This window comes from Sorex araneus, chromosome 3 (assembly GCF_027595985.1).
Source record: "Sorex araneus isolate mSorAra2 chromosome 3, mSorAra2.pri, whole genome shotgun sequence".
Lineage (NCBI taxonomy): Eukaryota > Metazoa > Chordata > Mammalia > Eulipotyphla > Soricidae > Sorex > Sorex araneus.
In genome coordinates this window covers 224,911,493-224,939,149 of record NC_073304.1, presented here as the reverse complement: position 1 = coordinate 224,939,149, position 27,657 = coordinate 224,911,493, and the positions used below count along the sequence as shown (strand labels likewise).

Below are 27,657 nucleotides of genomic sequence, written 5' to 3'. Positions count from 1 at the left end.
CATCTTGGGTCACACCTGGCAATGCTCAGAGGTTACTCCTGACTCTACACTCAGGAATGACTCTTGGCGGTGCTTGGGGGACCATATGGGATGCTGGGAATCAAACCTAGGTCGGCCACATGCAAGGCAAACGCCCTCCCCGCTGTGCTATCGCTCCAGCCCTAAATATTTCTTTCAACAGAGACACCTGCTCAAAAAAAAAAAAAAAAAAAAAGAAAAGAAAAGACAAGTGGAGTATCATACTGAAATGTAATGAAATGGGTTTCAAATAGAAACACTCAGTCCACAAGAGACATTCTCTCAAGCCCAGGGGTGTGCCTGTGTCCTAGTTACTGGGAGAGGGGTGCTGGGGTTCTGGGCCACACTGGGCTGCTCAGGGGAGACTCCTGGCTCTGAGCTCAGGGATCACTCCTGGCGGAGCTGCTGAGGCTGTGTGGCACCCGGGATAGGATCGGGGTCAGTCATAAGCAAGGAAGAGTGTTTTCCACCCCGTACTCTCTCCGGCCCCACAAGAAACAAATACAATTTCTCTATTTATCTTTCAAATGCCCTTTGAAGGAAAGGGGGTTGCCCCACGCCACCCCGCATACAGGAGGTCCTCACTGGCCAAGTACGGGTGCTGAGGACTGGGTTCTGGGCCAGTCTTTCTGACACAACTGGTGTCAAGGACACACATCTGTAGACCGACAGAAGGAACTTGAGGCAGGGAGGGAGGCATCTGGGTGCCACGTGCATCCTTTCGCGGGTGGAAATGGGAACCAGGAAAGGGGAAATGCTTTTCTGAGGGCGCACCAGTAGGAACCACAGCATCTCCACAGGACCAGCATGCATCCAAGCCCTAAACAGGGCTGGGGCTCCCCAGTAGCGCCCAGGCTTCAAATGCCAGAGCCAACCAGATTTTGGTTCAATCTGCAGCACCAAAAATGATTTCTTTTTTTGAACAATGAAATCCTGGGCCTGGTGCAGACTCAGTGGTGAGGCTAAGAGTTGGATTCCCAGTACCCAGTACCGTCCCACCTGCTGAGGGGGTCAGGGAGGGAGTGCCATTGTGACCAGCCCCCTGCACACTGCAACCCAAGTGGACGAACATGACTAAAGCTGTGAGCATCACCAGGAAAGCGCAAGCCCCAGGCCTCAGGAGAGCTGCAACTCGGCAGAAGGGAAGGGCCAACCAGCACAATGCAGGCTTCGGTAGACCCCAGACAACTAGTCAGACCAAGTAACCCCTCAAATAAGGGGCCCAGGGCTTGGCTTGGTGGCTAAAGCACCTGCCTTAGCTCAAGGGAGCAGGTGTTCTCTCTCTGCCTACTCCAAACGAACCCCCAGGGTCGCAAACTTCCAGAAGAAAAACTCAGGTACACGGGACCAGGGACTGAAGACTCCAGGCCATCTCGGTGGGGATGGGCCATCCCTTCCCATCTCCCCGCCCCTTTGGGGGTCCTGGCTGTCACACCCACGAACTGCCTCCAGGCCATATTTAAGCGCATCACTGGCCTTGATCCGGAGACTCAAGAATGAATCTCAACACCAATTAGCTCACTGCAGAGATGTCTCTGGATCCCAATTATTTAAAATTTTAGAATTCCAGGAGTGTGCGGCCGCTTTTGCGGCCACATGACATCTCATAATATTCATAACAAGCAACAGAAAATAAATTATCGAGCATTTGCCTGTGGCAGGAAGGCTTGAGTGGTGGTGGGAAAATCTGCCATCAAGGTGATGGGAAGGTGCAATGGCGGTGGGATCAGTGTTGAAATACTGAATGTAATCAATTAATGTGAACAACCTTATGAAATAATGGGTTTTTTTTTTGCTTTTTGGGTCACACCTGGCAATGCAAAGGGGTTCCTCCTGGCTCTGCACTCAGGAATTACTCCTGGCGGTGCTCAGGGGACCATATGGGATGCTAGGATTTGAACCGGGGTCGGCCGCGTGCAAGGCAAATGCCCTACCCGCTGTGCTATCGCTCCAGCCCCGAAAATAAAATTTTTTAAGTAAATAAAAAAGCACCTGCTCGCAAGGCTGAGGCTGGGAGGTGGACGCCCTGTGGTGCCAACCCCAGGCCAAGGGCCATGCCAGCAGCTCTGACAGCCATTTCCAGCTCCTGGCTCCGGGCGCATGAGCCGGAGCAGAACTGCAGGGAAGGGCTGGAGTGATTGCACAGCAGGTAGGGCGTTTGCCTTGCACGTGGCTGACCCGGGTTTGATCCCTGGCACCCCATATGGTCCCCTGAGCACCGCCAGGAGTAATTCCTGAGCACAGAGATAGGACTAACCCCTGAGCATCGCTGGGTGTGACCCAAAAAGAAAAAAAAGCTGCAGGGGAGATGCACGGGGTCCTGCGAGTGGCATGGGCACCACAGTGACTGGGGGTGGAGGGGCGCCGGAGTATGCCAGCCACCACCCGCCACCGGGCCCAGCAAGGACCACAGCTAGACATGTGGGCGCCACAGTCAGGGGGGCGCGTGCACACCTTGTTCATCAATCACAACACAGCAAAGGACGGAAGTCACAAACCAAATCAAATCAAATGGAGTCAAAGTGAGAGTCTTGCCGGGCCCTGCCCGCCCCCCCCACCACCACCACCAATGCTGCCAGGGCCGGAAGCAGGGCCTCTGGCCCCCAGCACTCGTACCCTGGCCACAAGAATCCTAAAACTACAGACAATGCCGAAGCGCTCATGTGTTGCTCTCCGCACCATCAGGGCAGAAGAACCTCGCCCCCAGCACCTGCAGGAGGCCCCACTGAGGGGGAGTGATCAGGGCAGTACTGGGCTCTGGACTGACCAGTGTCAGATCCTGGCTCGGGCCTTGAGGCCAGCTGCCACATGGCCGAGGGGCCTGATTTGGGGTCTCTGCTGAGAAGTGGCCGCCCCGGGGGCCGGCTGCCGGAATTTGTCTCACGGCAGAAGCCTGGGAACGGGCGAGGCGGCCACTGCCATCGGGGTAAAAGGAACGAGAAGGGAAGGATCCAAGTGTGGACACTGTCACTTTTCAGAGACAGAAAAGAAAAATAAACAGAGAGCACAGATGTGAGTCCGCCCTGGTTTCCCACGAGCACCCCGGCCTCTGAGCCTGCGGACCCCCCCCCCCCCGCTCCCCACTCAGCGACCCCGGAAGGGATGCAGCAGGAAGGTGATGCGGGGCAAGTGGGGGGGTGTTTCAGGGGGCGTCACGCCCTGCAGCAGTAACTCCCAGGGCAGCTGCCGAGGGAAAATGAGGTCACACACTCCGCAGCTCCGGAAGGAGGTGGGGAGTGACCACACGGGGGCGGGCCGGGGGGCCGGGTCTGACCGCACCCCTGAGGGTGACACCACACGCCTGCATCTGTAAGGATGCAGATGTGCCACCCCCCGCCCCCTCCCAGAGCCAAGACGGAGCAGGGAGAGCTGCGGAGTGGGGGTGGGGATCCTTTTGTCTGGAGCAAATGACACCCAGGAAAGAGAAGACACGGGACACAGCTCGACATTCCTGAAGGAACCAAGTCTCCCGGGACCCCTCTTGCGGCAGCTTTCCTTTAACGGGCTTTGGGCCACGACCAGCGATGTGCCGGGCTCTCCCTGGCTCTGACCTCAGAAGTCACCTCTGGCGGTGCTTGGGTGACCTTGCCTGATGCCAGGGATAAAAGCAGGGTCGCAGTTGCCACCTACAAGGCAAGTGCCCAACCCGCTGGCCTATCTCTCCAGCTCTCTTGGTGACTTTTAACTGACCATGTGCTGGACAACCCCCCTCCTCCCACCTACCCCTACATCACTTCTCTTCCCACCCCCCATGCCTTATCTCCCTTCTGATTTCTTCTACCCACATTTAGGGACAGAAAGCAGAAGTCCCCATTTCTCCATCGCCCCGATACTAAGGAAACTCAGTGACCCAGATTGGGCTCAGGCTCTGAAGACAAGGCAGGCGGGGTCCCAACTTCCTCTCGGGAACTGGGCATCTGACCTCTTCACCCTGCCTGACTGCTCATGTGGTCCCAGGGGTGTCCACTGGGTGAGGCGCTGCAGAAGGTCACAGATAAGATCACAGATGAAAGGCCTCACAGCACAGCCTTCACACTGTGAGCTCAAGGCTGGCTGTGTCCCCCAGGGGGCACGAGGGGCACTCTCTATAGGACACACAGTAGTGCATTTCAAAAGCATCTGAGAGGGGCCGTGATGGGGAGCAACAGGACAGGACAGCGGGGAGGGCATTTACCTTGCACACGGCCGACCCTGGTTGGATCCCCGGCATCCCATATGGTCCCCCAAGCACTGCCAGGAGTAATTCCTGAGCATCGCTGGGTGTGACCCAAAAAGAAAAAAAAATCAAAAGCATCCAACAGTACACATCTTTGACTCCAGAACTCACAGACATCATTAAGACACCTGCAAAAATTTTTTCACTCTGCAACAGACTTGGTAATGGGGTGTGTGTGTGCATGCGTGCGTGTGTGCATCATGTGTGTGTGTGTGTGAGCGGCTGGCAAACATGCGGAGGACCAGGTTTATCTCCAGCACCACAAGCTCCCAAGCGCAGGCCCGGAGAGATAGCACAGTGAGCAGAGCGACTGCCGTTGCACGCAGCTGACTTGGTTCTGATCACGGACATCCCATGGGGTCCCCCAGACCCGACCGGGAGTTATCCCTGAGTATCGAGCCAGAAATAAGCTCTGAGTACCACTGGGCTTTTGGACCATGTAGTCCCAAAACCAAACCAACCGATTTCCCAAGCAAAGTGCAAGAAGAGCTACAAGCACCTATGGATGTGGCCTTCAAAACAAAATAAATCAAGTAAAACCTGCACAGACATGTTTGTATTCGGGGGAGACGGGGCAGGGGACGCCAACATCCAGTAAATTACTCCTGCTCTGCTCGGGGGACCCCAGGTGGTGCTGAAGCCAGGTCAGCCACAGGCGAGCAAGCGCCTTCCCCACGGTGCCATCTGGAGCTGTGCCGTGGCTCCGGCCCTGTGTTCCCGAACGGGCAGCCAAGCCGTCTGGGGAGCCTGTCCGCCATGCTGATGCGCTTACGGCAAAACGAGAGCCTCAGGTTATAAGGAAGTGGCCCGGGGCACAAGGCACCAGCAGTCTTGCCAGGAGGAGCGGCGGCTTGGGTGGACAAGGCCTGGACTCCTGGCTTCGGGGATGGCTGGTGGTTTATCTTCCATCAACAGGCTTGGTCATTTCAAGAGGATTAAAAATATCCACTCAATAGCACAGCGGGTAGGGCGTTTGCCTTGCACTCGGCCAACCTGGGTTCGATTCCCAGCATCCCATATGGTCCCCCTGAGCACTGCCAAGAGTGATTCCTGAGTGCAGAGCCAGGAGGAACCCCTGGGCATCGTCGACTGTGACTCCCCCGCCCAAAAAAGCAAAAATAAATTAAAATAATTTAAAAAATAAAAATAACATCCGCTCAAGTCTTTTGTCTTGCACTTGCTCTTGTGTGCTGACCCCAAAACTCGGCCCATCTAGGAAGGGGTGGAGGAATTAAACCGAGAGACACTCGTGGGGGTGTGACAACACTGGGCCTCAGGGGAGCTGGGGGAGATCCCCGGCATCTGGGGCCCGACAGTAGTCCCCTCGTTCAGGAACCCCTCGGTCCGCCAGCTCCAGCAAGGCTGCGTGCCACAGGGGGCGGGGGGCACCCCCATGAGAACATCCCAGCGAAGGGAAGCAGCGGGCAGCAAGCTCTGAGGACGGCGTGCGGGTGTCCAGCAAGGCTGCCAGGAGACGCTGGGGGAATCCTGTCCCGGCCTTCCAGGCTCCCTGCAGGCGACATGTCCTGTTTTTTTCTGGTTTCTCTTTTGGGTTTGGGGCCACATCTGGCCACATCTGGCGGTGCTTGAGTTTCCTCCATAACGCAGTGCTCCCGTTCGCGGGACTCTCGTTCTCTCTCTGGCCTCTCGTTTTCCTTTCTCGATAATTTTCTCTGGGATTCGAAAGGGACACAGGGAACGAGGAGCCTTTCTTCACGGTCACGGATGTACATTCTCGAGCCTTCTGCAACTCGGCGGACACGATTCCCGGGTGCGCCCCCATGCCCCCTCGTCCTGGGTGGAAGGCAGGGGAGGGTGGGGGCGGGGGGTCACTCGGCAGGAGGGCAGAGGGGGCAGGGGCCTCTGAGGAAGCTGAACACAGAACACCTGACGCCAAGGGGCTTTTCGGACCTGACTGGAGAGTCTACGTGTGTGTGTGGGATGAGAGTTAAAAACTCACAAGTGATTTCCAAATAACAATTTTAAAAGAACAGCAAACAGGAGAAAGAGAAAACAAACACGACAGGAAGCTCAGAGGAGCCAGTGAGGAAAACAGACTCTGGTCAGTCTTGGCAGTAGAGAGCTGTGGAGGGTGACCAAGGCCCTGAGCCCGGCCAGGAGTACGGCGAGAGCGGCCAGCGCCGCATCCGACACCGGGGTTGAGTCCCCAGCACGGTCCCCGAGCAGGCTGTGTACAGAGCCAGGAAGGACCCCTGGGCACCACCGGGTATGGCCCGAGTCTCCCTGCCAGAAGAAGGAAGCCTATGGCCAGGCTAGCTGCCCCCCATGCTACCAGCCCTGGAGGCGGGTTTGTCCACGCACCTCACTGTGCTCTCAGACCCTCTAGTGACCATTGGGGTCTCTCCCCGTTCCGTTGGAGAAGTGTTGGGGGGAGAAGTCCCGGAGTCAAGGCGACACCCACACCCGTGCCAAGCCCTTAACTGTGGTGTTCATGAGGGGGCTCAGAAAGGCGGTCCAGGGGCTGGAGCGATAGCACAACGGGTAGGGCGTTTGCCTTGCACGCGGCTGACCCGGGTTCAATTCCCAGCATCCCATATGGTACCCTGAGCACGGCCAGGGGTAATTCCTGAGTGCAGAGCCCGGAGTGACCCCCGTGCATCACCAGGTGTAACCCAAAAAACAAAGAAAGAAAGGCGGTCCAGGCTGGCAATCAGGGCATGGCGGGGGGCAGGGGGAGGACATCATCGGTTTCTCCAGACTGGTGCCCACCCGTGTGCAGGGCCTGAGCCCGGCAGCGGGACATGTGTGAGAACCCCATTAAAGATGAGAACCTGGGGCCCGACCGATAGTACAGCGGGTACTATCGCCGTACAGGGTGTTTGCCTTGCATGCGGATGACCCGGGTTCAATCCCCAGCATTCCATATGGTTCCCCGAGCACCGCCAGGAGTAATTCCTATGAGTGCAGAGCCAGGAGTAACCCCTGAGCATTCACTGGGTGTGACCCAAAAAAAAAGAAAGAGAGCTCGAACAGCGGGCAGGGCATTTGCCTTGTACCCAGTGAATGGGGAGTTCACTCCCTGGCATGGCACACACCGCTGGGTATGGACGCCGCCGCCCCCCACTGCCAGCCCACCACATTTTTGTGTTTTTTGGCTTTTTGAGTCACACCCAGCGATGTTCAGGGGTGACTCCTGGCTCTGTATTGAGGAATTACTCCTGGCGGTGCTCAGGGACCCTATGGGATGCTGGGGATCGAACCTGGGTGCCCGCAAGCCAGGCAAACGCCCTCCCCACTGTGCTATCGCTCCAGCACCCCAAAGATTTTTTTTTTTTTTTGCTTTTTTGGGTCACACCCAGCGATACACAGGGGTTACTCCTGGCTCTACACTCAGGAATTACTCCTGGCGGTGCTGAGGGACCATATGCTGCTGGGAATCAAACCCGGGTCGGCCAAGTGCAAGGCAAATGCCCTACCCACTGTGCTATCACTCCAGCCCCTCCCCAAAGATTTTTAACTGAAAAACTTTCAAGAGTGTGAAAGCTGGAGGGACAATACAGTGAGAGGGTAGGACTCTGCCTGGCATGCGGCCGGCCTGGGTTTGATCCCCAACACCCCATATGGTCTCCTGAGCACTGCCGGGTGTGCCTCCACCCTCCAAAAGGGGGGAGGGCCCAGGAGTCCCTGAGGCCACCAGTCCCCTACAGACAGTCTGGAAACTGGGGTGCTGGGAGTGTGACCGGGGAGGGAGGCTCGCCTTCCAGGAGTGAGCCCAGGGGAGAGTCTCACCCCCACCCCCCACAGCAGTGGCACCAGCAAAGGGCCCTCACTCACACATTTCCTGCCTGTGACCTGCCTGGAATTTGTAAGGATATGGAGGAGGGGGCGGGCCACACCCACCTCTGTGCTCAGAAGCTGCTCCCAGCTTGGTGCTCAAAGGACCACACGTGGAGCCATGGCTAGGACTCAGGGGTTGGGGGGGACACACCTGGCTGTGCTCAGGGATCACTCCCGTGGGTGGGCCACGTGCACGGCAAGCACCCGCCTGCGGTACTAACGCTCCAGCCCTGATTTTCGTGATTGTAGAGTGCGCTACCTTGAAACATGCTGTTACAGGCGCCTTTGGAAGGGGTGAAGAGGGCAAGTCTCTGATTGTGAGTGATTTCAAACATTTTTCCACAGGCTTCTCAGACAATGAATGGGAGTCCTTTCATTCCCGGGAAGCAGGGAGGGGAGGCGGGGACGGGGTTGGGGGGGCTGACTCCCCGCAGAGCTAGCCTCTGGTGCTGAGGGTCACCAGGGTGAGGCCCGGCAGTGCTGGAGGGGCCGTGTGGTACTGAGGCTCTGTTGGGGGCTGGGGGTTCACACGTGAGGCTCGGGCCCCCGTGTCTGAGCTAGCTCTTGGCCCCTGTGTTCTAGTCTTTGTTGTCTGACCCTCGGAGACTTAAGCCCGTTGGAGGTTCTGTTGTATTTTCACTGCTTGGATGAACTTCATAACTTGTATATTACCCACATCGCTCCCCGGTTTTGTTTTTTTTTCTTTTTGGGTCACACCAGCGATGCACAGGGGTTACTCCTGGCTCTGCACTCAGGAATTACTCCTGGCAGTGCTCAGGGGACCATATGGGATGCTGGGAATTGAACCTGGGTCGGCCGTGTGCAAGGCAAACGCCCTACCCGCTATGCTATCGCTCCAGCCCCTGCCCGGTTTGTTTTTCTATGTTCTGGGAGCCACAACTTCTCCCACTAAGCGAGTCCCTCTCCTGATCTCTGCACTGGTCTGCCTGGCGAACTGGTCTGCCTCTTGCGAAGGGCTAACTCTACCCTGGCTGTACTTCCTCCACCTGAGCATGAAGTGCCAAGTGCCCCCAGGCAAAGCCGCAACACCCTCTGCTGCCCCTGGGTATTCCGGGGGTTCACTGGGGGGTGATTAAGGGTTGTGCTGGGCTGGAACTGGAGAGATAGTTCAGTAAGCAGGACACTTACCTTGTACGCAGCAGACCACCCGGATTCGATCCCCGGCATCACATATGGTCCCCCGAGCACCATCAGGAGTAATTCCTGAGCCATGTGTGTCTCCCACCCCCCCAAAAAAAATGTGCTAAGGGCCAGAGAGATAGCACAGTGGGTAGGGCACTTGCCTTGCACATGGCAGACCCAGCTTTGAATCCTGGTGCCCATATAGTCCCCCAGCACCACCAGGAGTGATCTTTGAGCAAAGAGCCTGGAGTAAGTCCTGAGCACCACCGAGTTTGACTCCCCCCCCAAAAAAAAACCCACAAAGGAAAGGAGGCATAAACAACTTTGCATTTTAAAGAAGGAAAGGCTGACTGCAGGGAGCATGGATCACCTCCACAGTCTTCTTCTGGAAAAGGTCTCACAAAAAAATGCAGGAGGAAATGACCAGGCCAACGTGGAGACGGTTTACAAACTTCCGGACGGAATTATCCTACATGCGATGCCACAAAAGACACAGAGACCAAGCAGCTTGTAAGTGAAAGGAGGAACAGGGTACCACACAGCCCGGGCTTGGGAAACGGGCTAGGAGGCACCTTCTGAGGGTGCGGGGTGCGAGTCAGCGAGGGCTGGAGCCGGCGTTTCTCCCGCAGTCCTGGTGCTGGGCTACAGGGGAAATGCTTTTGATTTCAGGAGACCGACCCAGGTTGGAGTATTTAGGCATTAAGTACCATATCTGAGACCAGAGTACAGATAGTACAGCAGGGAGGGCATTTGCCCTGCATGTGGTCGACCCAAGTTTGATCCCAGGCACTCCATCGGGTTCCCCGAACCCACCAGGATTCGTGAGCACGGAGCCAGAAGTGAGCCCTGAGCACCACCAGCAGTGGCCCAAAAACAAGTCAAAAAAGCCACATCTATAAAACACACCCCCCCAAAGCTCTTCCATTCGCCATCCTTCTGATCTGAGGGACCCCAGAAAACTCTTCCCTGGGTACCCATAAGGCTGACTACGAGGCCATCTCTGGAGCTTGGCTCTGCAGGCAGACGGACTCTGTTTGAAATCTCACAGCGGTAGACTCAACCCGGGGCCACGCCAGGGCCACCCCGGGCTTCACACACGCAGAGGAAATACTCAACGACTGAGCCACGTCCTGGGCTTGCATCTTCCGTCGAACTTAAAAATGGCATCTAGGGCCTGGAGCAATAGCACAGCGGGTAGGGAGTTTGCCTTGCACGCAGTCAACCCGGGTTCGATTCCCAGCATCCCATATGGTCCCCCGAGCACTGCCAGGAGTTATTCCTGAGTGCATGAGCCAGGAGTAACCCCTGTGCATCGCTGGTGTGACCCCCCCCAAAAATGGCATCTAGGGGCTAGAGAGAGGGCACAGCAGGCAGGGTGCTTGCCCGGCTCACGACTGAACAGGGTTCAATCCCTGGCACCCCAGATGCTCACCCAAACCCCACTAGGCGTAATCCCTGAGCACTGCCAGGTGCGGCCCCCCAACAAAACCCAAAAAACTTTATCTGATGGGAAACCAGCCAACACCTACCTCGGTCACCTGGTCTCCCCAGGCCCCTGCCCCCTGCACACTGTCAGAACTCGGGAAAAGGCCGTTAAAGAGCCGGATAAAAAGCTGAGGGGCTCGGGCGTCGGCTTTGCGAGCACGAGGTCACGAGTTCAGGCATCACACCTGAGGCATCTGGCACATCCCTCAAGTGTGCAGCGCCAGAGGGCCGGGACCATATGCCAAGCGCAGGTACCACCCCGGGCACTGCAATCTCAACAAGGAAGCACTGCAATCGCAACAAGGAAGCACTGCAATCTCAACAAGGAAGCACTGCAATCTCAACAAGGAAGGGGCAAGCCAACAAACACGGGCTATTCAAGGCACTGCTAGGTGAGGCCAATTAGCAGGACAAGGACTTGAGGGCGTCCAGCCCAGCCGGGTCTGGGCCATCGGATCCACAGTGAAGGTCAGCAAGAGAAGCCGCAGGGGCTCGACGGCAGGAGGACAGCCCAGGATCACAGGACAGTGCTCTCCGTTTTGCTCTGCAGGGACTTTATCTTTGCTTTCTGTCTGGTTTGGGGGACACACACCCGGCGGGGCTCAGGGGCTATCCCTGGTGGGCTGAGGGTGACCATATGCGGAGCCCAGGATTGAGACCTTGATTGTCAGAGGCGAGGCCAGCACCTTAACCCCCGCACTAGCTCTCTGGGCTCCTCTTTTTGGTGTTTTTTGTTTGTTTGTTTTGGGTCACAGCTGGTGATGCTCAGGGGTTCCTCCTGGCTCTGCACTCAGGAATTACTCCTGATGGTGCTGGGGGACCCTATGGGGTGCCGGGGATTGAACCCGAGTCAGCCGCATGTGAGGCAAATGCCCTCCCCGCTGTACTATCGCTCCGGCCCCTCTTTTGAAGGTTTAGATTTGCTTTAAGGAGTTAACTGTTGGCCAGTTCAGTTCAGTTGGCCACATTTCGCCAAGAAATAACAGCGTCTATATGCTCTGATGAAAGAAACGGTTGTAGTACAGCGACGCTTTGATCACATTCAAGCTCCCTCTCGCATTCCTGCTTTCTCCTCGCACCCAAGCCGCAGGGCCTGTGTCCAGGTGCTTCCAAGCCAGCATCTCGTGTCGGTGGCTATTTCCCTATTTCCGATCGTCCCTAGCAGGGACAATTATTTCCCTGGCGTCCACACCCCTGGGGTCATCATGAGTTACGGTCTCACCTATACTGCTCCCGTTTCCATTTCCGGAGGACAGGCAGGCTCACCCCTGGCCACGCCACATGGCCTTTGCACACACCGAGGAGTTCCCCTGGTCTCTGCAAGGGGCGCAGGAAAGGCTGGAAAACTGACTTACTCCTGGCTTTCCCCCTCCAGCAGCTCCGAGGCCAGCACGCAGGGTGCTCGCCTTGCGTGCGACTGACCAGACAGCATAGGGGATAGGGCACCTGCTCACAAGCATGTGGTCACGAGTTCGAATCTTGGCCCCACTACGTGTTGTGCCAATCCCAGCAGCTCTGCTGTCCGTCATCCCTGACAGAGGTCGGGGCAGGGGGTGACAGCACCACGACAAAGGACACAGTCCTGCGGGCAGTACTGCAGCAGAAGTGAGGACCCAGGTGAGCACATGCCCCCAGAGCCCTGGGCAACGTGCCCCAACAAAGAGCATGACCTGGGGGCACTGCCGCTAAAGGGGTACCAGCCTGGGGAGCACCATGACACATGACATCACTGTCCTCCTTGAACACCGTCCCCCAGAAAAAGAGAAAGAGGAGATGCCCCCCCCGCCCCCCCCCTGCCCAGGGCGTTTGCCTTGCAAGTAACTGACCCAAGTTCAACCTCTGGGATCCTATATGGTCCCTGGAGCACCACTAGGAGTAATTCCTGAGTGCGGAGCCAGGAGGAAGCCGTGAGCACTGGGTGTGGCCCAAACACAAAAAAGAGGGAGGGAGAGAGAGAGAGAGGGAGGGAAGGAGAGAGTGAGAGAGACAGAATGGGAGAGGGGGGAAGGAGAGAGAGGGAGAAAGGGAGAGAGAGAGAGAGGGAGAAAGGGAGAGAGGAAGAGAGAGGGAGAAAGGGAGAGAAGGAGAGAGAGGGAGAAAGGAAGAGAGGGAGAGGGAGAGATAGAGGGTGTGGGAGAAGGAGAGAAAGAGGGAGAGAGAGAGGGAGAAAGAGAGGGAGAGAGGGAGATAGAGGGTGAGGGAGAAGGAGAGAAAGAGGGTGAGAGAGGAGAGAAAGAGGGAGAGAGGGTGAGGGAGGAGAGAAAGAGGGAGAGAGAGGGAGAAAGGGAAAAAGGGAGAGAGGGAGAAAGCGAGAGAGGGAGAGAGAGGGTGAGGGAGGAGAGAAAGAGGGAGAGAGAGAGGGTGAGGGAGAAGGGGAGAGAGGGAGAGGAAGAGGGGGAGAGGGGAGAGAGAACCTCAGAGTCACTGTGGGTGCCGGGCCAGTCTCCTCTGCCTGGGCACCCAGGAGGGGAGGGTCCATGTCCTCAGGTTCCTTAAAGGGGACGGGCAAGGAGGAAGAGCTGGGGATGGGGGCTGCTGGGCACCCAGAGCCCGGGGTCGGGAGGGACAGTGGTGTGGAGCAGGGGTCAATCGTTTGTGGGAGTCACACGGAGGGTTGTGAGGGGACAGCTGTGGGGACAGTCGTGAGAGGGAAGTCATGAAGCGAGAGGAGGCGGAGCAGGGGCCAGCCAGGGGCTGGAGGAGAAGAGACAGAGAGGCCAGAGGAGGAAGGGCCAGGCAGGAAGACGGGGGCTCCTGGGGCGGGTGGGGGCCCCCACCCCCCCGACCTGCTCTGAGAGGCTGGAGCTGGCACGGCTGCAGCCCCGCAAGGGCCCCTCCAGGCTGCCGGCACCAGGGTGCGTCCCGGGGTGCGCTCCAGGGCTGTGTCACCGCCGCTGGCACCCCACCCAGATTTATAGGATGGAGGATGGAGTCACGGGGGAGAGGCCTCGCCCACTGCCCAGACTGGACGGCAGAGACGCCCCCTGCTCGCGCGGCACAGGCCCTCCAAGTGCGGGACCCCTCCCCCCCAGGTCAGACCACAGGAAAAGGGGACCCGGGCTCCCAGCTGGGCCCAGCCAGCGCCAGCCACGTCAGAGGGTCCGTGGCCTGGGGGAGGTGGGTGCCAGGTGCGACGGCCCCGACGGGTCCCTGCTCTCCAATAGGACACTCAGATGGCCTCAGGGCACGATGGAGGCTGGCTCCCTGCCTCAGGGGCCATGTGGAGACCCAGTGTGTGGGGGTGGGGGAGGGGGTAGGGCACAGGGAGGAAGCTGTACTCTCCCAGTTCTACGGCAACTGCAATGGCAGTGTGACCTGCAGCGCCCAGCCGCTCCTGTCACCATTTCTCAGCCCTGAAACTCAGTGAGTGGAGGCTGTGCCGGCAGGGCGTGGGGGGCCCTCGGGGGGAGGGGGTCAGGGCAGAGTCCCGCCCCAGCAGGGGCTCTGAGAGAACGCTCTTTGGGGAATAATCGACATCCCAAACCACGGCACGGTCCCAACCACGCTTCCACTCAAGCACCAGAGCCAGTCAAGTTCTCCGGTGGGCAAAAAGGGACCAGGATGGTCGCCTCCGTCTCCCGAGCACTCCCCCATGGCCAGGGGAGCCCTCGGAGAGGGCTGACTCCCCCAGACCCGGGCGGCTCATCCTGGAACATCGGGTCAAAGCAAGTGCTTCGGGCGACTGGGGCGCAGGAAGTGCGGGCTGGGGCCCCACAGTGCTCTCACTAACCCCCTTCTGGCAGCCAAAGCACCCGAGCTCGCCTCCTCCTTCCTGTACTAGCAGAGCCCAAAGCCCAGTCTCTGCCTCTAGCCTCCCCGGGCCTCCCCTGAGCCTCACTGCCACTACCACAACCTGGGTCCAAATGACACCCACTTGGACCCAGGAACCGGAGAACCTGCCTGTAGGGAGCTGGGGGGGAGACCCTCCCCTAGAATCCCCCCACACCCCGCCTGCCCTGTGCAGGGGTCTGAGCCGGGAGCACAGCGCAGGCCACGCACAGGCCTGGCTACCGCAGGGCACTTGGGGAGGGGGGACGGGACGGTTCAGGCAATGCACGAAGGAGGCGCCCCCCCCCCCCCACCGCAGCCTTGACCCTCCTTATCGCACAGCCACCGGCCCAAGCCCTTCTCCCACGCGGCTCCACCCCCGTACCTCAGGCCGGGGGACCCACAAGAAACTCGCGGGAGGAGGGGCCTTCAGCGGACCTCCCCCACCTCCCCAGCCCAGCGGGGTTGACCCAGCTGCAGATCCAACGCCCACCCCCACCCCCACCCCCACTCCCGGCTTCCTCCAGGCCCACCGCGAAGCTTTTTTGCAAGACCAGGAGGCCGCGCGCCGCCGCCACCGCCACCGCGGGACCCCGCTCGCGCGCATCTCGGAGGCGCCCCCCGCGCAAAGCTGGGGTGTTGGGGGGAGGGCAAGGCTGGACCTGGCCAGCTCCCCGCGGTTTTCACGTGCGCCCGCCAGAGAGGCTGGGGGCGCCGCCGGCTCGTCCGTCTCACCCTCGGGCCGGGTCTGGGGTCCGAGCAGCGGCTCCCGGCGGGAACGCAGCCCCAGGCCGGGACCCCGCGGGCGCCTCGCGCGGCCCCATCCCCGGATCACGCGCGGGGCACGGGCGCCTGAAAGCCCTCCCAGGGGTGGTGGGCCGCGCCCGGGCCCCCCCTCCACGTTCCCGGGGCCGTCCCGGCGGTCCCCCAACTTCGCTGTCACTCAGCGGGTGGGTTTCTGCCTCCCCCCGCCCCCCGCAACTCTTTGCCGCCAAGAAACTTCCCGGCTGCGGGGGTGCCGGGATGGGCCAGCGCCCCCCACTACGACCGCGGTGCCCGGTGGCGCAAGGCGGCCCCCACGGAGGGGTCCGGGTTCCCGGGGGGCGCCCTCCGACACCCACTGGAAAGGAAGCACCCCGGGGCGCACATCCCAGGAACTCGGGAACAACAGTCGCCCGGCTGGGGGGGGGGGCAGGCCGGAGCCCCCCACCCCCGCCCCCGCCCCTCCCGGGGCCCCCGGACCCCCGCGCCCCTCCCCCGCCGCCGCCACATCTGGTTCCACTCAGGTCCCGCCCGGCGCGCGGCGCCCCTCCCCCGCGTCCCCGCACGCGCGCCGGGGCGCGGGGCCAGGCCGGACAGCGGCGAGCGGCCGCGCCGCGTGGGCAGCGCCTTACCCGGGAGCGCGGCGGGCAGAGCCGCGAGCAGCAGCGCGCAGCCGAGCAGGTGACGGGGCCCGGGCGCGGGGGCCATGCCCGGGCGCGGGCGCGGGCGCGGGGCGCGGGGCGCGGGGCTCGCCTCCTGCTCGCGGCCCGGCCGAAGTGATGCCGCCGGGGAGCGGCTGGAGGTGGAGGCGGAGGGCGGGCGCGGGGAGGGGCGCGCGGCGCGGGAGGAGGGCTCGGGGGGCCGCGGGCCGCGTGGGGGGCGAAGGGGAGGAGGCGCGGGGCGGAGGAAGGGGGTGGGGCCTCGGGCCCCCCTCCGGCCCGACCGGGGGAGGGTCCCCAGACGCTGCGTCACGGCTCCCCGACCGGCGCGGGCCGGGAGGCGGCGGCAGAACTTTCCGCAAACTTCGCGGCGTGGCCAGAAGTTTGCCAGCCGCGGGGCTCGGGCGCCCCCCGCCTCCCGCCTCCCGGCGCCGCCCCCGGCCCCGAAGGACCGTCCCCCGGCCGGGGGAGGGGAGGCGCCCCCCACCCCGCCCCCGCGCTCGGCTCGCAGCCTGGCTGTGACCCCGGGCCCACGGCCCTGGCTGCTTTCTGCTGCTTGGGGCCGCGTCCAGCATCGGGGTGGGGGGAAGCGGCCCGTCCGACGTCAGCGGCGAGCAGAGCGTTGGCGTTTCCACCGCGGTCCGAGTGGAAAATCCATGGAAAGGAAGAAAAAGCAGTGATCCGAGCTCCAGGCCGGCCCCGAGCAGCTGTTCGCATCGCTGCGCTCAGATCCATGTTTTTTTCGACAGTTGGGAGACCCCCCCTAACCGCAAGCAATCCAACAAATTCCCCCAAAACTCTGACTAAATAAACAGTTTGTGCTCGGTGTTGTCTGCCCCGTATTTTGGGGAAGCAACAGAATCAATCTCCCCTTTTTCCTGCCCCTGCTTGCTTCCCCCCCACCCCCACTTTCTGCACTGGGGCCGGGTGGGCAGTGGGCCAGTTAGCACTAGCCCTCTCCCTCTCTCCTGGGCTGAGATTCATGGGGGGGGGGAAGGGCTCCTCCCGTGTGTGTGTCGGGGAGGGGGGAGAAGGCTTCTCCTGGCTCTTACTAGGGGTCCCTCCTGGGGGTGCTGGAAGAGAAACTAGGGTGGCAACATTCAAGGCGAGCACCTCAACACCTAGCCTCTGCCCCAGCGCGGCTGTGATTCTGAACAAAGCTCACAGGCTGCAGCCCTCGGACACCCACTGGAAATGCCTGCCGCTTCCGGCCTGGACACAGGCTCTGCCGTCAGGCCACCACCTTCGCTGGCCTGTCCCACCAAGTCGTGTCACTCCTGCGCAGTTCTTTAGTTGGGCTGTGACCTGGGTCCCGGAGCCTGCAGGCTCCCAGCTACCCCTGGGCTAGCTCAGAGACCCCCACAACGGGGTTCTTCTCCTTTCTCACCATTCTCCAACCTTTCCACAGCCACTGGCCAGAAACTGCCCTGCAAAAGGGTTCTGAGACAGCAGCACCAGGGCGACTGACCAGTGGCTTGCCACCTTTGCACACCCATCTGTGGACCTGCTGGATGCTGCTGGACGGGGCCCAGATGTGCCAGCTGCAGTGACGCTCCCTCTCCTTTCTCTGGGTCTGAGTGGTCCAAGCTCAGGACGCTGCGGTGCTGCTTCTCCAAGTCCTCAGACATGAGTCCCTCTGCCTGGCCTCCCCTGGGGCCACTCTCCTCTGTCGGGGATGCAGGCAGGGCTGAGTAGGGAGCCTTTCAGCTCCTGGCACAGGAAGCCCCCCACTTGCCAGCACCTGGGTATATACACACACGCACACTTGCTCTCACACACATGCATCACATGCATGTACACACGTGTGCATATGCTCTCTCTCTCCCCCCCCCCACCCCTGGCCAAATTTGCTGAGGGCATCAAAGGAGCAGCCAGGGAGCTGGTGAGGTAGTGCCGTGGGTAGAGCGTTTGCCTTGCACACAGCTGATCTGGGTTCAATCCCCAACACCACATATGGACCCCCAAGCACTGCCAGGAGTGATCCTTGAGTGCAGAGCCAGGAGTGAGCCCTGAGCTCTGCCAGGTGTGGCCCCAAAACAAAAACAAAGCAAACCCCCCACCAAAGTGGGTGAGCAGCCAGTCGGGGCCCTGGAGGCGAGGGTGTGTGTGGGGGGTCACACTGCCGTGTTGCAGGGGCTTGGGTCTGCCCGAGTCAGCTGGGGGAGATGGGCTCCCTCCTGCAGGGCGGGGGGCTGGGGCCACCCTCTGCAGCCGCCATCTGTCTTCGCCCTTGAGCTGGCAGGGCGGGGCGCCAGGCTGCATCTGGGCAGTTCTCCCGGCTGCGACTGCGGCCAGGTCCCCCAGTACTTAAGATCCTGCCCAGCTAGAAGCAGGGCGGCTGACCAGTGGTTTCCCACCTTTCCACACCCACCTGCAGACTGGCTGGACGCTGCTCTGTCGCTGGAAGGTGGTCAGCTGCAGGCGGCAGCCCTCTGAGGGGCCGTGTCCTCTGTGCCTGCAGGCCCTCTTCACCCATTGAGTCAGGCCAGGGGCTGGGCCACTAGGGAGGCCCCTGAGCTGGTGCGGGGGACCCTGACAGCACATTCGGCCCAGGAGGTCCCATTGCAATCCCAGCTGATTCTCACTGCGTGGCCTTTGGCGAGTCTCGGAACTGCCTGATACCTTCCCACCAGCCCCACATGGCGCCAGAGTCCTCCTCCCCCAAGTGCGAGGGGGGGAGGCGCAACCCCAGGGAGAAGCATCCGGGTGGGTGGGAATTCCAGCCCTGCCATCCAAGCGCCAGTGGCTCCAAGTCAAGCTCTGCGGTCACTCACGGTGCTGCAGGACCCCGCAGCAGGACATGGGCAGGGAGCACGCAGATGGCCACACAGAGGTGGGCAGTCCTGGCCCGAGCACCGTCCCCAGGGGTGGACACCTCCCACCCCACGCAGGGGGCAAGTTGCTGCTCTCTCCTGAGGGGTCTCCTCTCTCCCCCCAAGGTGGGCACCCGCAGGCACCTGTCTCCACCAGCTGTCAGCCAGTGGCGCTGAGGAAACCCTGCCCAGGCGCTGGGAGGTGGTGGTCCCCTTCTGGTCAGCAACACCCAGAGGCCGTAGTGTCCGCTGCTTTCTGGCCAAGCCCCACAGGGTCAAAGGTCTTTAAAGCATGCCCAGAAGCACTTGCATTCTGTCCCACGAAACAGCAGAGGAAGGGCCGGCTTCCTCCCCAGGCCAGGAGTGTTGGACGTGGACCCCCGATGGCATAAGGTCCCCCAGGCACTACCGGGAGTGATCCCTGAGACAGAGTGGGGTGGGGCCAGGCCAAATCCAGGCCCCCACGGCAGCTGGGGTCACATGCCCCGCAGACCCGCATGGGGTGCCAGCAGCTCACTGACTTGGCCAAGGGGTGTCTGGGGGAGGGGCGGGGCGGGGTCAGTGTTCAGAAACTTATGCTGCCCGGACTGAGGAGCTGGAGGAGAGGGGCCCTTGCCCTCGGAGGCAGTACATCCTCCTGACCAACCCTGGCACCCAGGTCTCCGCTCCTCACCTCAAGCTTCATTTCTCGCCCTCCTTAGCGTCCCTCAGACGGTGGCCCAGAGGTGGGGCTGCTGGACACGCAGATCCTGATGCTCCCGGGACCTCTCCAGGCCACTAAGGCCAGAACAGGGCCCACACTTCCCACCAGGAGAGCCCCAGGAGCCCGTTCCGTGCCAGAGCACCGAACTGGCAGGGGTGAGACCTTGTGTTTGCACCTCCTTCCCACCGCCCGCACCCCCAAAGTGGCCCGGAGAGTGCTTGCGTGTGGCTGGCCCTGGCCCCGGCCTGGGTAGTCTCTGGCACCACCCCTGGTTACCCACCAGCTGCTGAGCGCTCCCCTCACCAAATCTCCTGAGCACTGTTTGGGTAAACCCTTCCTGCCCCACCGGGAGCAGAGCAGCGACTACCCTCAAGCCAAGCTCTGCCCCGCCAAGTGCAGAGCAGCTGGAGCTTCCTGCGAATCCGGAGCCCTCCAAGCCGTGTGAAAATGGTGAGGGCTGGACAAAGGCGGGCTGGTGGCACATGCGCTCCTGCTCCCTGTCCTCGAGGGAGGCAGGGATGGGAGCAGGGCGCAGTGCGGGGCCTGCGGGGGTCTTGCTGCAGAGCTGCCGCCCTCCGGAGCAGCCCAGAGCCCCTCCCGAAGCAGGAGCCCCGCCGGGCCACGTCCTCCCTCGGAGGTACTGAGGGGGCTCAGGGGAGCGTGCCCGGGCCAGCGCCAAGGCCGGAGGGATATGAGAAAGGTTCTGGAAGCCTGTGGTCGCCCGGATGCAAGACTAGGGGCAAGACTGTCCCCCGCAGATGCCGGCCCCTCGAGGCCAGCGCGCCCTGCCCTCTGCTCTGTTTTCCCAGCTGCTGAGCACAGCTCCCATTTCCCACCCCGCGGGCCTGAGAGCGGGGCAGGGCCGCCCTGTGCGCCCTCATCATCGAGTGTTCTGGAAGCCATGCCCCAACCCCCCCACGCCAAGTTCAGCACCAGCTGGAGGCACGGGTGGGCAGGCTGGGGGCAGGAGCAGGGCAGAAGGGCGGAAGGACCGATGTGTGTGATGGCAGCAAGGGGGGGGCAGAGTTGGGGATGAGGGTGGGAGAGGCCCCCCGGGGCTCCTCACTCTTCCGGCCCGCAGCCCTGCCCTCCCCGCCCCCATTTCCTCATCTGTAAAATCAGTTCGATAAGCGGAGGAAACTTGCAGCAAACTCAAGTGCTGAGACTCTGGCCTTTGCTGGAACCGCCCTAGGGCTGCCCAGACCCCTGCAGCCTCACACATGAGATGCACAAGGACTCAGCGGCCACTTCCCAGCCGCCTGCCCCACCCCCACACACAGCGGGTGGGGCTGCTCACATCCTGACAGAGCCACACTCCCCCTGGGCTGACTCCGGCCTGTCTCGGGTCCCTGCTGAGCTGCGCCCCCTGTGCCCACCAAGGCCCAGACCTGCTCGCCCGCCCAGCCCGTGCCGCCCTCGGGTCCCCCACCCCATGGCAGAGCCCTTATATAGCCCTTCCAGGGGCATCCGCCTGCCCCAGATAAAGGGGGCGAGGGGGGGGGGCACTTCACCCACAGGGACTGAGGAGCCACTGTCTCTCCCTGGAGTTTGGGGACCATGACTGAGGGTGTCTGGGAGCTACTCTCAGCTCTGTGCTCAGCCCACTGAGCTCCCCTCCCCCCCACTGCTGTCATTTTAAGAGTGAGGTGCGGCCCGTGCCAGGGAGGGACCTCTCATGGGGGTCCTCACACAGGGATCTACACAGGACAGCAGCTCTTGGTCACAGGGATGAAGTCCCATCTGCGTCGTGCAGCGGGGTGAGATCAGGTCTGGGAGCACTGTCTCCACGCCCACAGCCTGCCGGGGCCAGAGTGCCCGCCCGCGCCAGCCAGCCGGGAGAGGTGCAGTGCCGGGAATCCAGCATTTCCAGCACTCCCCAAGCCAGGCGCTGGCCGGGGCCACAGTGGTCCGAACAGATGCTCCTTCCAGGGGCCGGGAGACAGTACGGGGTTAAGGACACCGCCCTGCATTCCGCTGAGCTCCGTTCCAACCCCTGGCACCACAGGGGAGGGAAAGAGGCAGAAAGGGAGGGAAGGAGGGAGGGAGGGAGAGGAGGGGAAGGCAGACCCACTAAAAAGGCACATGAGTGGGTCTAGGTCAGCCCTGGAGGTGAGCTGCGAGGCCACCTCCCTCTGAAGCTGCCCAGCTGACTTTCTGGGGTGCAGGGCTTCACCTGGAGGGTGAGCTGGTAGCCGGGCCGTCCCGTCCTCTCACTGTATCCCTGCACGGGCGGCCCGCAGCACGCTGGCGAGGGCCTCGCCGTGCCTGGACGGCCCTGGACCCCGGGATCCAGCAGCACCTGCACGAAATCAAAACTAAGAGGCTGAGAAATCGCTCCCTAAAACTCCCATTTAGAGTGCTCCCAAGCCAAAACACCCTGGCCGGGTTCAGTTCCACACTCACACACCAAGGGCTGGAGACAGCACAGTGGGGAGGGCGCTGGCCTTGAGGCAGTCCAGCCGGGTTCAGCCCCTAGGAGTATCCCTGAGTGCAGAGCCAGGAGTAAGCCCTGAGCACCGCCGGGTGTGGCTCAGAAAGAATAAAACAAAACAATTTATACACTTTTTCTTGTCATTGTCTAAAGCAAATGAACATTGTGGCACTACATGTGATCTGTGACTGTCTTTGGAAAAAAAGTGAAGCCTTTGTTAACAAACCACGGAATGGAAACCACTGCGTGACTCTACTGGCTCCTTCCAGCCTGTATGTGGCCGGAGAGCACTCGGGGCCCAGCCCACCCGCCAAGTCCCCGCCAGAGCCCAGCACCTGCGAAGGCGTGCAGGAAGGGCATCTCCCTCTGACTCGGGGCAGAAAAGGCAGAGCACCAACAAATAAAGCTCAGAGCTTGCTTCTAGGCCTGTGTGGGGAAGGAGGCAGGAAGCCAGGGAGAACTTCTCAGCTTTAAAAAAAAAAGGTGAAAAATTAAAACAATATGCAAGATCACTGAGTGTGGAGAGGGAAAAGGACACCCGATTTCATCTGTCTTTTCACACAGTCCCTTGGATGCGTCCAGCCCTGGAAACCTCAGGAGGACGCTCTGCTAGCAATGGCTTAAAGAATCGGGGCCCGAGAGAGTGCTCCCTGGTCCGGATGTGAGCTCGGCATTTAGGAGTCGGGGGTTAGATCTCCGGCACGGCACGGTCCCTGAGCACCAGTGGGAGCAACCCCAAAAAGACATGCAGGAAGAACCTAACACTGCCAAAGAGGCCAAAAACAAACAAAAAAACCCAACTCTGCCAGTGGTGGCCCCCAAATCAAAAACTATTTAAAGTAAATTTAAAAATTTAAAGAGATACTGCATACTCACATATGACACCATGTACTATAATAAAATAACTTGGGGCCCAGAGAATCAGCACCTACTTAAGGTGCTTGGCTTGCACATGGCCGGCCTGGTTAATCTCCTGCATGGGCCTCTGAGCACTAAGCTGGGAATAGACTCCAGCTCTGCTGGGAGTGACCTCAGCCTCCCCCCGCCCGCCCCCGCCCCAAATAAAACAAAACAACTCTGGGAAGCTAGGAGAGCCAAGGGCTAAGGACTAGTTCCCAAGACAGAGCCTACACCAACCAAGGAACTTCTCTTCAATTTGCTGTACTCCGTCTTCCGGTAAGAGTGCCCGATTTGGAGCTGGAGAGATAGTACAAGGGTTAGTGCAACCAACCTGGTTTGATCCCCGGCACAGCACACGATCTCCAGAGCCCTACAGGGTGAATCCCTGAGCACCCCCAGGTGTGGGCCCCAAACCAACACCAAATCTCTTGCTCCAGGGCCAGGGAGAAGGCCCGAAGGCAGCAGGTGCCTGACAGGGGGAGCCCAGCTGGAGCCTCAGGACCAGGCCAGGAGTGGCCCTGCGCACCAGCAGGTGTGGCAGCCAAAGAAAGAAAGACTATTCAACACCAGGGTAAGATTAGGGCCACAAAACAAAGGTCCTTGGAAATGTCACCATTGATGACATTTCACATAGACAAGAAATACTGGCGTCATGAGTTACCTGGGAGCTCCTGCCCTTTCTGAACCCCCTCACCCCGCCCTCGCACGCGCACGCGCGCGCGCGCACACACACACACACACACACACGAACCTGCATGCCTGCAAGCTCCATCTTTAAATATTTCTGGCTAAGCCCTCTTGCCACGTCTGTCAGTTGTCAGTCACACTCCAAGCTGGCCACCACATGTTCTGGCTCTGGCCTCCTTCCTGCTCTGCAGCGAGCCTGGTGCGGTTTCAGGGCCATCAGGGGCACCAGCTCCCATTTCAGCCCAATCACCAGTTCATCATACAGCTTAGAAACAACCAAACTGGGGCTGGAGCAATAGCACAGTGGGTAGGGCGTTTGCCTTGCACGCGGCCAACCTGGGTTCGATTCCCAGCATCCGATATGGTCTCCTGAGCACCGCCAGGAGTAACTCCTCAGTGCAAAGCCAGGAGTAACCCCTGTGCATTGCCGGGTGTGACCCAAAAAGCCAAAAAAAAAAAAGAAAAAAAGAAACAACCAAACTTTGGGAGAAGATCTAAAAGAATGTTCCTATCCAAAACAACTAGCTCTCTTGGGATTAATTCCACTCAATGAGCCTATAAAAATGACTGTGTAGGGGCCAGATAGTATAGAAGGTGCTAGCTTCGCAAGCACTGGGCCTGGGTTCGACTCCCAGCACCCCATCTCGTACCCTGAGCCCTGCCAGGAGTGACTCCAGAGTACAGAGCTGGGAGTAAGTCCTGAGCACCACCGAGTGTGGCCCCCAAACCAGTGTGTACGCACAGCCACGCGTCCCCCCAGCACACACCCACAAAATGGGGACTAGAGGCTGTTTACCTTCCAAAAGATCTAACAGAGGAATGCTTATGTGCTGATCAAGTTTTAATAACGTGGTTAACAAGAAATGTACACCATTGAGCAAGCACGAGACGTTGTTCGGAATCCTGATCCCGAGTCTTGGGCTCTCTGGCCTGTGTCCTGCCTATCTTTCAAGCAGTTTTGAGTTTCTACATTCAGAGAATCCAAGAGGACTGCATGGACAGATGAACCTTTATTTAAAAAAATAGCACTTCAAATAAATTAAAAGGGACAACCGTCAAGTGTTCAAATTGTGAAGAAGTAGCTGGAAACCTAGAGAGACTCCAAGCTGCAGCCTTCTAAGCTCACTCTGTGTCCATGGCAAACCCCACACCCCAGTCCTCCCACTCAGCCCACCCCCCCCCACCCCGAGAGGAGGGGAGCAACTGCAAACGGGAGACCAGACGGAGGAGGAAGCTGCATCTGATTGGAATGAACGTTGCCACGTACTTGCTAATACGGGTTTCACTTTATGACCAAATGTATTCTTTGAAAAATAAAAAACGGGGGGAGGGAAGCTGCATGTTTTTAAAAATTGAAATTATTTAGGGATAAAACACTAACTCTAGTGCCTTTAACGGGCAATAGCAACTTTTTTCCTCCAAAGTCAAACACCATCCCCAGCTGAGACTTTGTGCTACAAGCTTGTCAGGAGATGTTACCTAAACTTTATTAAAAGAAAAGAACAGGTTTAAATATAGACACTGGACTAGCCCAGTCTGTATTTTCAAGTCCACATTCTTCACTGAAGCACTGCATCAGGGACCCCCCTGAGTCTGCGTGTTTTCATGTTCACAGTACATGGAACCAGTTTTTCTTTTTCGTTTTTTTCCTCACTCAGAGCAGCCACTCACAGTGGCCGTTGACGCCGGAGCCTTGGGCGGGGCCTCTTCCTACGAGGCCTGGCCAGGACTGCCCAAGGGTTCTCCTCCATGAGAATCAATGCTGTCATGCTCTATGGATGGGAAAAAAGCAAGAAAATAAAAGCACCTGGTACAGGTTTCATGAGATCCATTCGGATTCGCTATGTTCCAAACCCGCTGCTGAGCCATTTGTCCACCATGTGAGCTGAACAGTTCGCGGCCTGGGTCGGACTCAATTCGAAGAACTGTTATTGGAGGCCCCGGAGGTGGAGGCAACGGCAGCGCCAGCAGGGCTACTCGTGGAGACCGACTTCCGGATATGAGGCAGCAAGTAGGGGTCACAGGCCAGCTGCTGGACATCGATGCGGTCTTCCTTCCGGTAGGCCAAGCATCGTCGGATGAACGCCTGAAAGGAAAGGTGCTTAAAGCAGCCTGAAGCAGGAGGCCCAGGCCCTCGGCCTGGAGCAGCTGCCAAGGCTAACACTTCAAGGACACTCCCGAAACCAGGGCTACGGCAGGGTGGGAGGAAGGCCTGGGGCAGCGGCAGCTCTTCTTGGAGCCATCGACACCCCCCCACACGTACACAGCTGATGGCTTAGTCATTCCACGGAGGAAGGACGACAGCACCTTCAACACTTCGGCCCCAAAGCACCAAACCCCGCCGCCAAGTCTCCTTGTGGCTCTGCGTCGGCTGGCGTGCACAGCCTGCACACACCATGGTCCCGGGAGCCCCCCAGAAGATGCCGTGACAAACTGCTGTGCCACGCAGGGCAAGCAGACACACTCACACTGACGTGCCACAGGCCGGTCCAGGCTTTCCCTGTGAATCCCGTTCTCCCCACTCCCTAAACCAAGATCGGGCACACAGTCGGAAAAGCCTGACCAGGACTTGTGGCCTCAGTAACACTGCGGACGTAGAAACGTGTTGTGAGGCTCGATTCTGAGCCCTAAGTTGCCACTACAAGATTCCTTTGCCTAAGTATGAAGGATTCTGTGGTTTCTGTAATTTTCTTGTTGGATTCTGGGCCACACCTGGCAGAGCTCAGGGCTTACTCTAGGCTCTGTGCTCAGGGACCCTCCTGGCTGGGCTTGGAGGACAATATGAGGTGCTGGGGAATTGAACCCATGTTGGCTCCGAGTAATGCAAGCGCCCTGCCTGCTGTGCTACTCTCCAGCACCCTGCTTTTCCTATTTTTAAACGGAGGGGTCTATTCAATAAGAATCTTCAAATGTAACATCAAATTTGGGGGCTGGGGAGGATGAGGGTGGGGGTACACCCAGCAGTGCTCAGGGGTTACTCCTAGCTCTGCACTCAAATTACTCCTGGTGGTACGCAGGGGACCACATGCAATGCTGGGGATTGAACCTGGGTCGGCTGCATACAAGGCAAAGGCCCTACCCGTTCCCTATTGCTCCGGTCCCTCAACATCAAACTACTGTAAATGAATTAAATACTTATTAAACTACAAAGTGTCACGGGCACAGAGTTTGCTCAGAAGGCTGGAGTGCAGACGCAGGCACCCTAGTTTGTGCCCTTCCTCTGTGCAATCCATCTGCCAAGCTCTGCTGAGCACACGGCCAGGAGTGGCCCCCAGGTACTTCCGGATGTGGCTCAAACACCACCCCTCCAAACAACAGTAAAAAATGTTTAAAGCCACATATATTATATAATGACACTATTACTCAAAGCCCATTCTTGTGCTTGAGGGGACACTGATGCCAATGTAGGTCTACTGAGGGGTGACACTCTGGGGGAGGGAGGGGGAGGAGAATAACCTAACTACTCTTCCAGTAAGTTCTGCTGTGAATCCCAAACTGCTGATAATAAAAGACTGGTCTATTAAACAGTCTGTTATGAAACTGATTAACAGTCCACTGAAAAAGTCTAGAGCATAAAGCAAACTGTTGATTCTCTATCTTTTCCTTTAGCAAAAAATATCAATCCAGCCTTGTCTAAGCCAAAGATACTGGCAGGTAGCTGCTTATCTGCTGGCATCTGGAAGATGAGAACAAATTCACAGAAACAAAAATCACAGTCCTTGATCTTTGAAAATGAACGGTCCTTTCACTGGGGAGAGTGAAGCAGGCGGGTAGCCGACTCAGGGTTTGGTCCTAGAGCCCTGCCAGGAGTGATGCCTGAGCAAGCCCTGAGCACCAACTGGGCGTGGCCCCAAAACATCAGAGAGTGACGGGAGGGAAACTGGGGACGTTGGTGGGAAATGTACACTGTGAAGGGATGGGTACTGGAACCCTGTATGGCTGAAACTCATCATGTAACTGTATGACTGAAACACTGTATGACTGAAATCCATCATGTAAACCCACCTTGTAACTGTGTATCTCCCAGTGATTCCATTTAAAAAAATTTTTTAAAAAGAAAAAAGCTGAAACATTTCTTGTGAGATCATTGGAACTGGAATTTAAAACAAGTAACCTAGGGCAGGGTACCAGTCTGTAAAATTCCCGATCTTGAGTTTTCTCCTCACAGGACCACTAGTGCCAGGCTGTGAGGCAGGAGCCAGAAGCCATGACGGCCCGAGCAAGCTCTTCCGCTGGCGGCCCAGAGTGCCCCCGGCCAGCTGCACCCTCGCCTC

The 27,657-nt window shown here is 59.2% G+C and overlaps 2 protein-coding genes across 8 annotated transcripts in view; both read right to left on the bottom strand.

Annotated features, from left to right (window-relative positions):
* MRC2 (mannose receptor C type 2) overlaps positions 1-15,952 on the bottom strand; it is a 48,228-nt gene extending 32,276 nt beyond the window's left edge. The window contains exon 1 of the mRNA XM_055131285.1: positions 15,823-15,952. Coding sequence (XP_054987260.1) covers positions 15,823-15,898 — 76 coding nt within the window. The 5' untranslated portion in view covers positions 15,899-15,952. The remainder of the gene's footprint in view (positions 1-15,822) is intronic.
* An 8,422-nt stretch (positions 15,953-24,374) lies between these two features.
* The window catches only part of TLK2 (tousled like kinase 2), a 110,568-nt gene continuing 107,285 nt past the window's right edge, over positions 24,375-27,657 (bottom strand). For all 7 annotated transcript variants that reach the window (XM_055132658.1, XM_055132662.1, XM_055132656.1 and 4 more), the window contains one exon: positions 24,375-25,469. In XM_055132658.1, the coding sequence (XP_054988633.1) occupies positions 25,296-25,469 (174 nt within the window). In that variant the 3' untranslated portion in view covers positions 24,375-25,295. The remainder of the gene's footprint in view (positions 25,470-27,657) is intronic.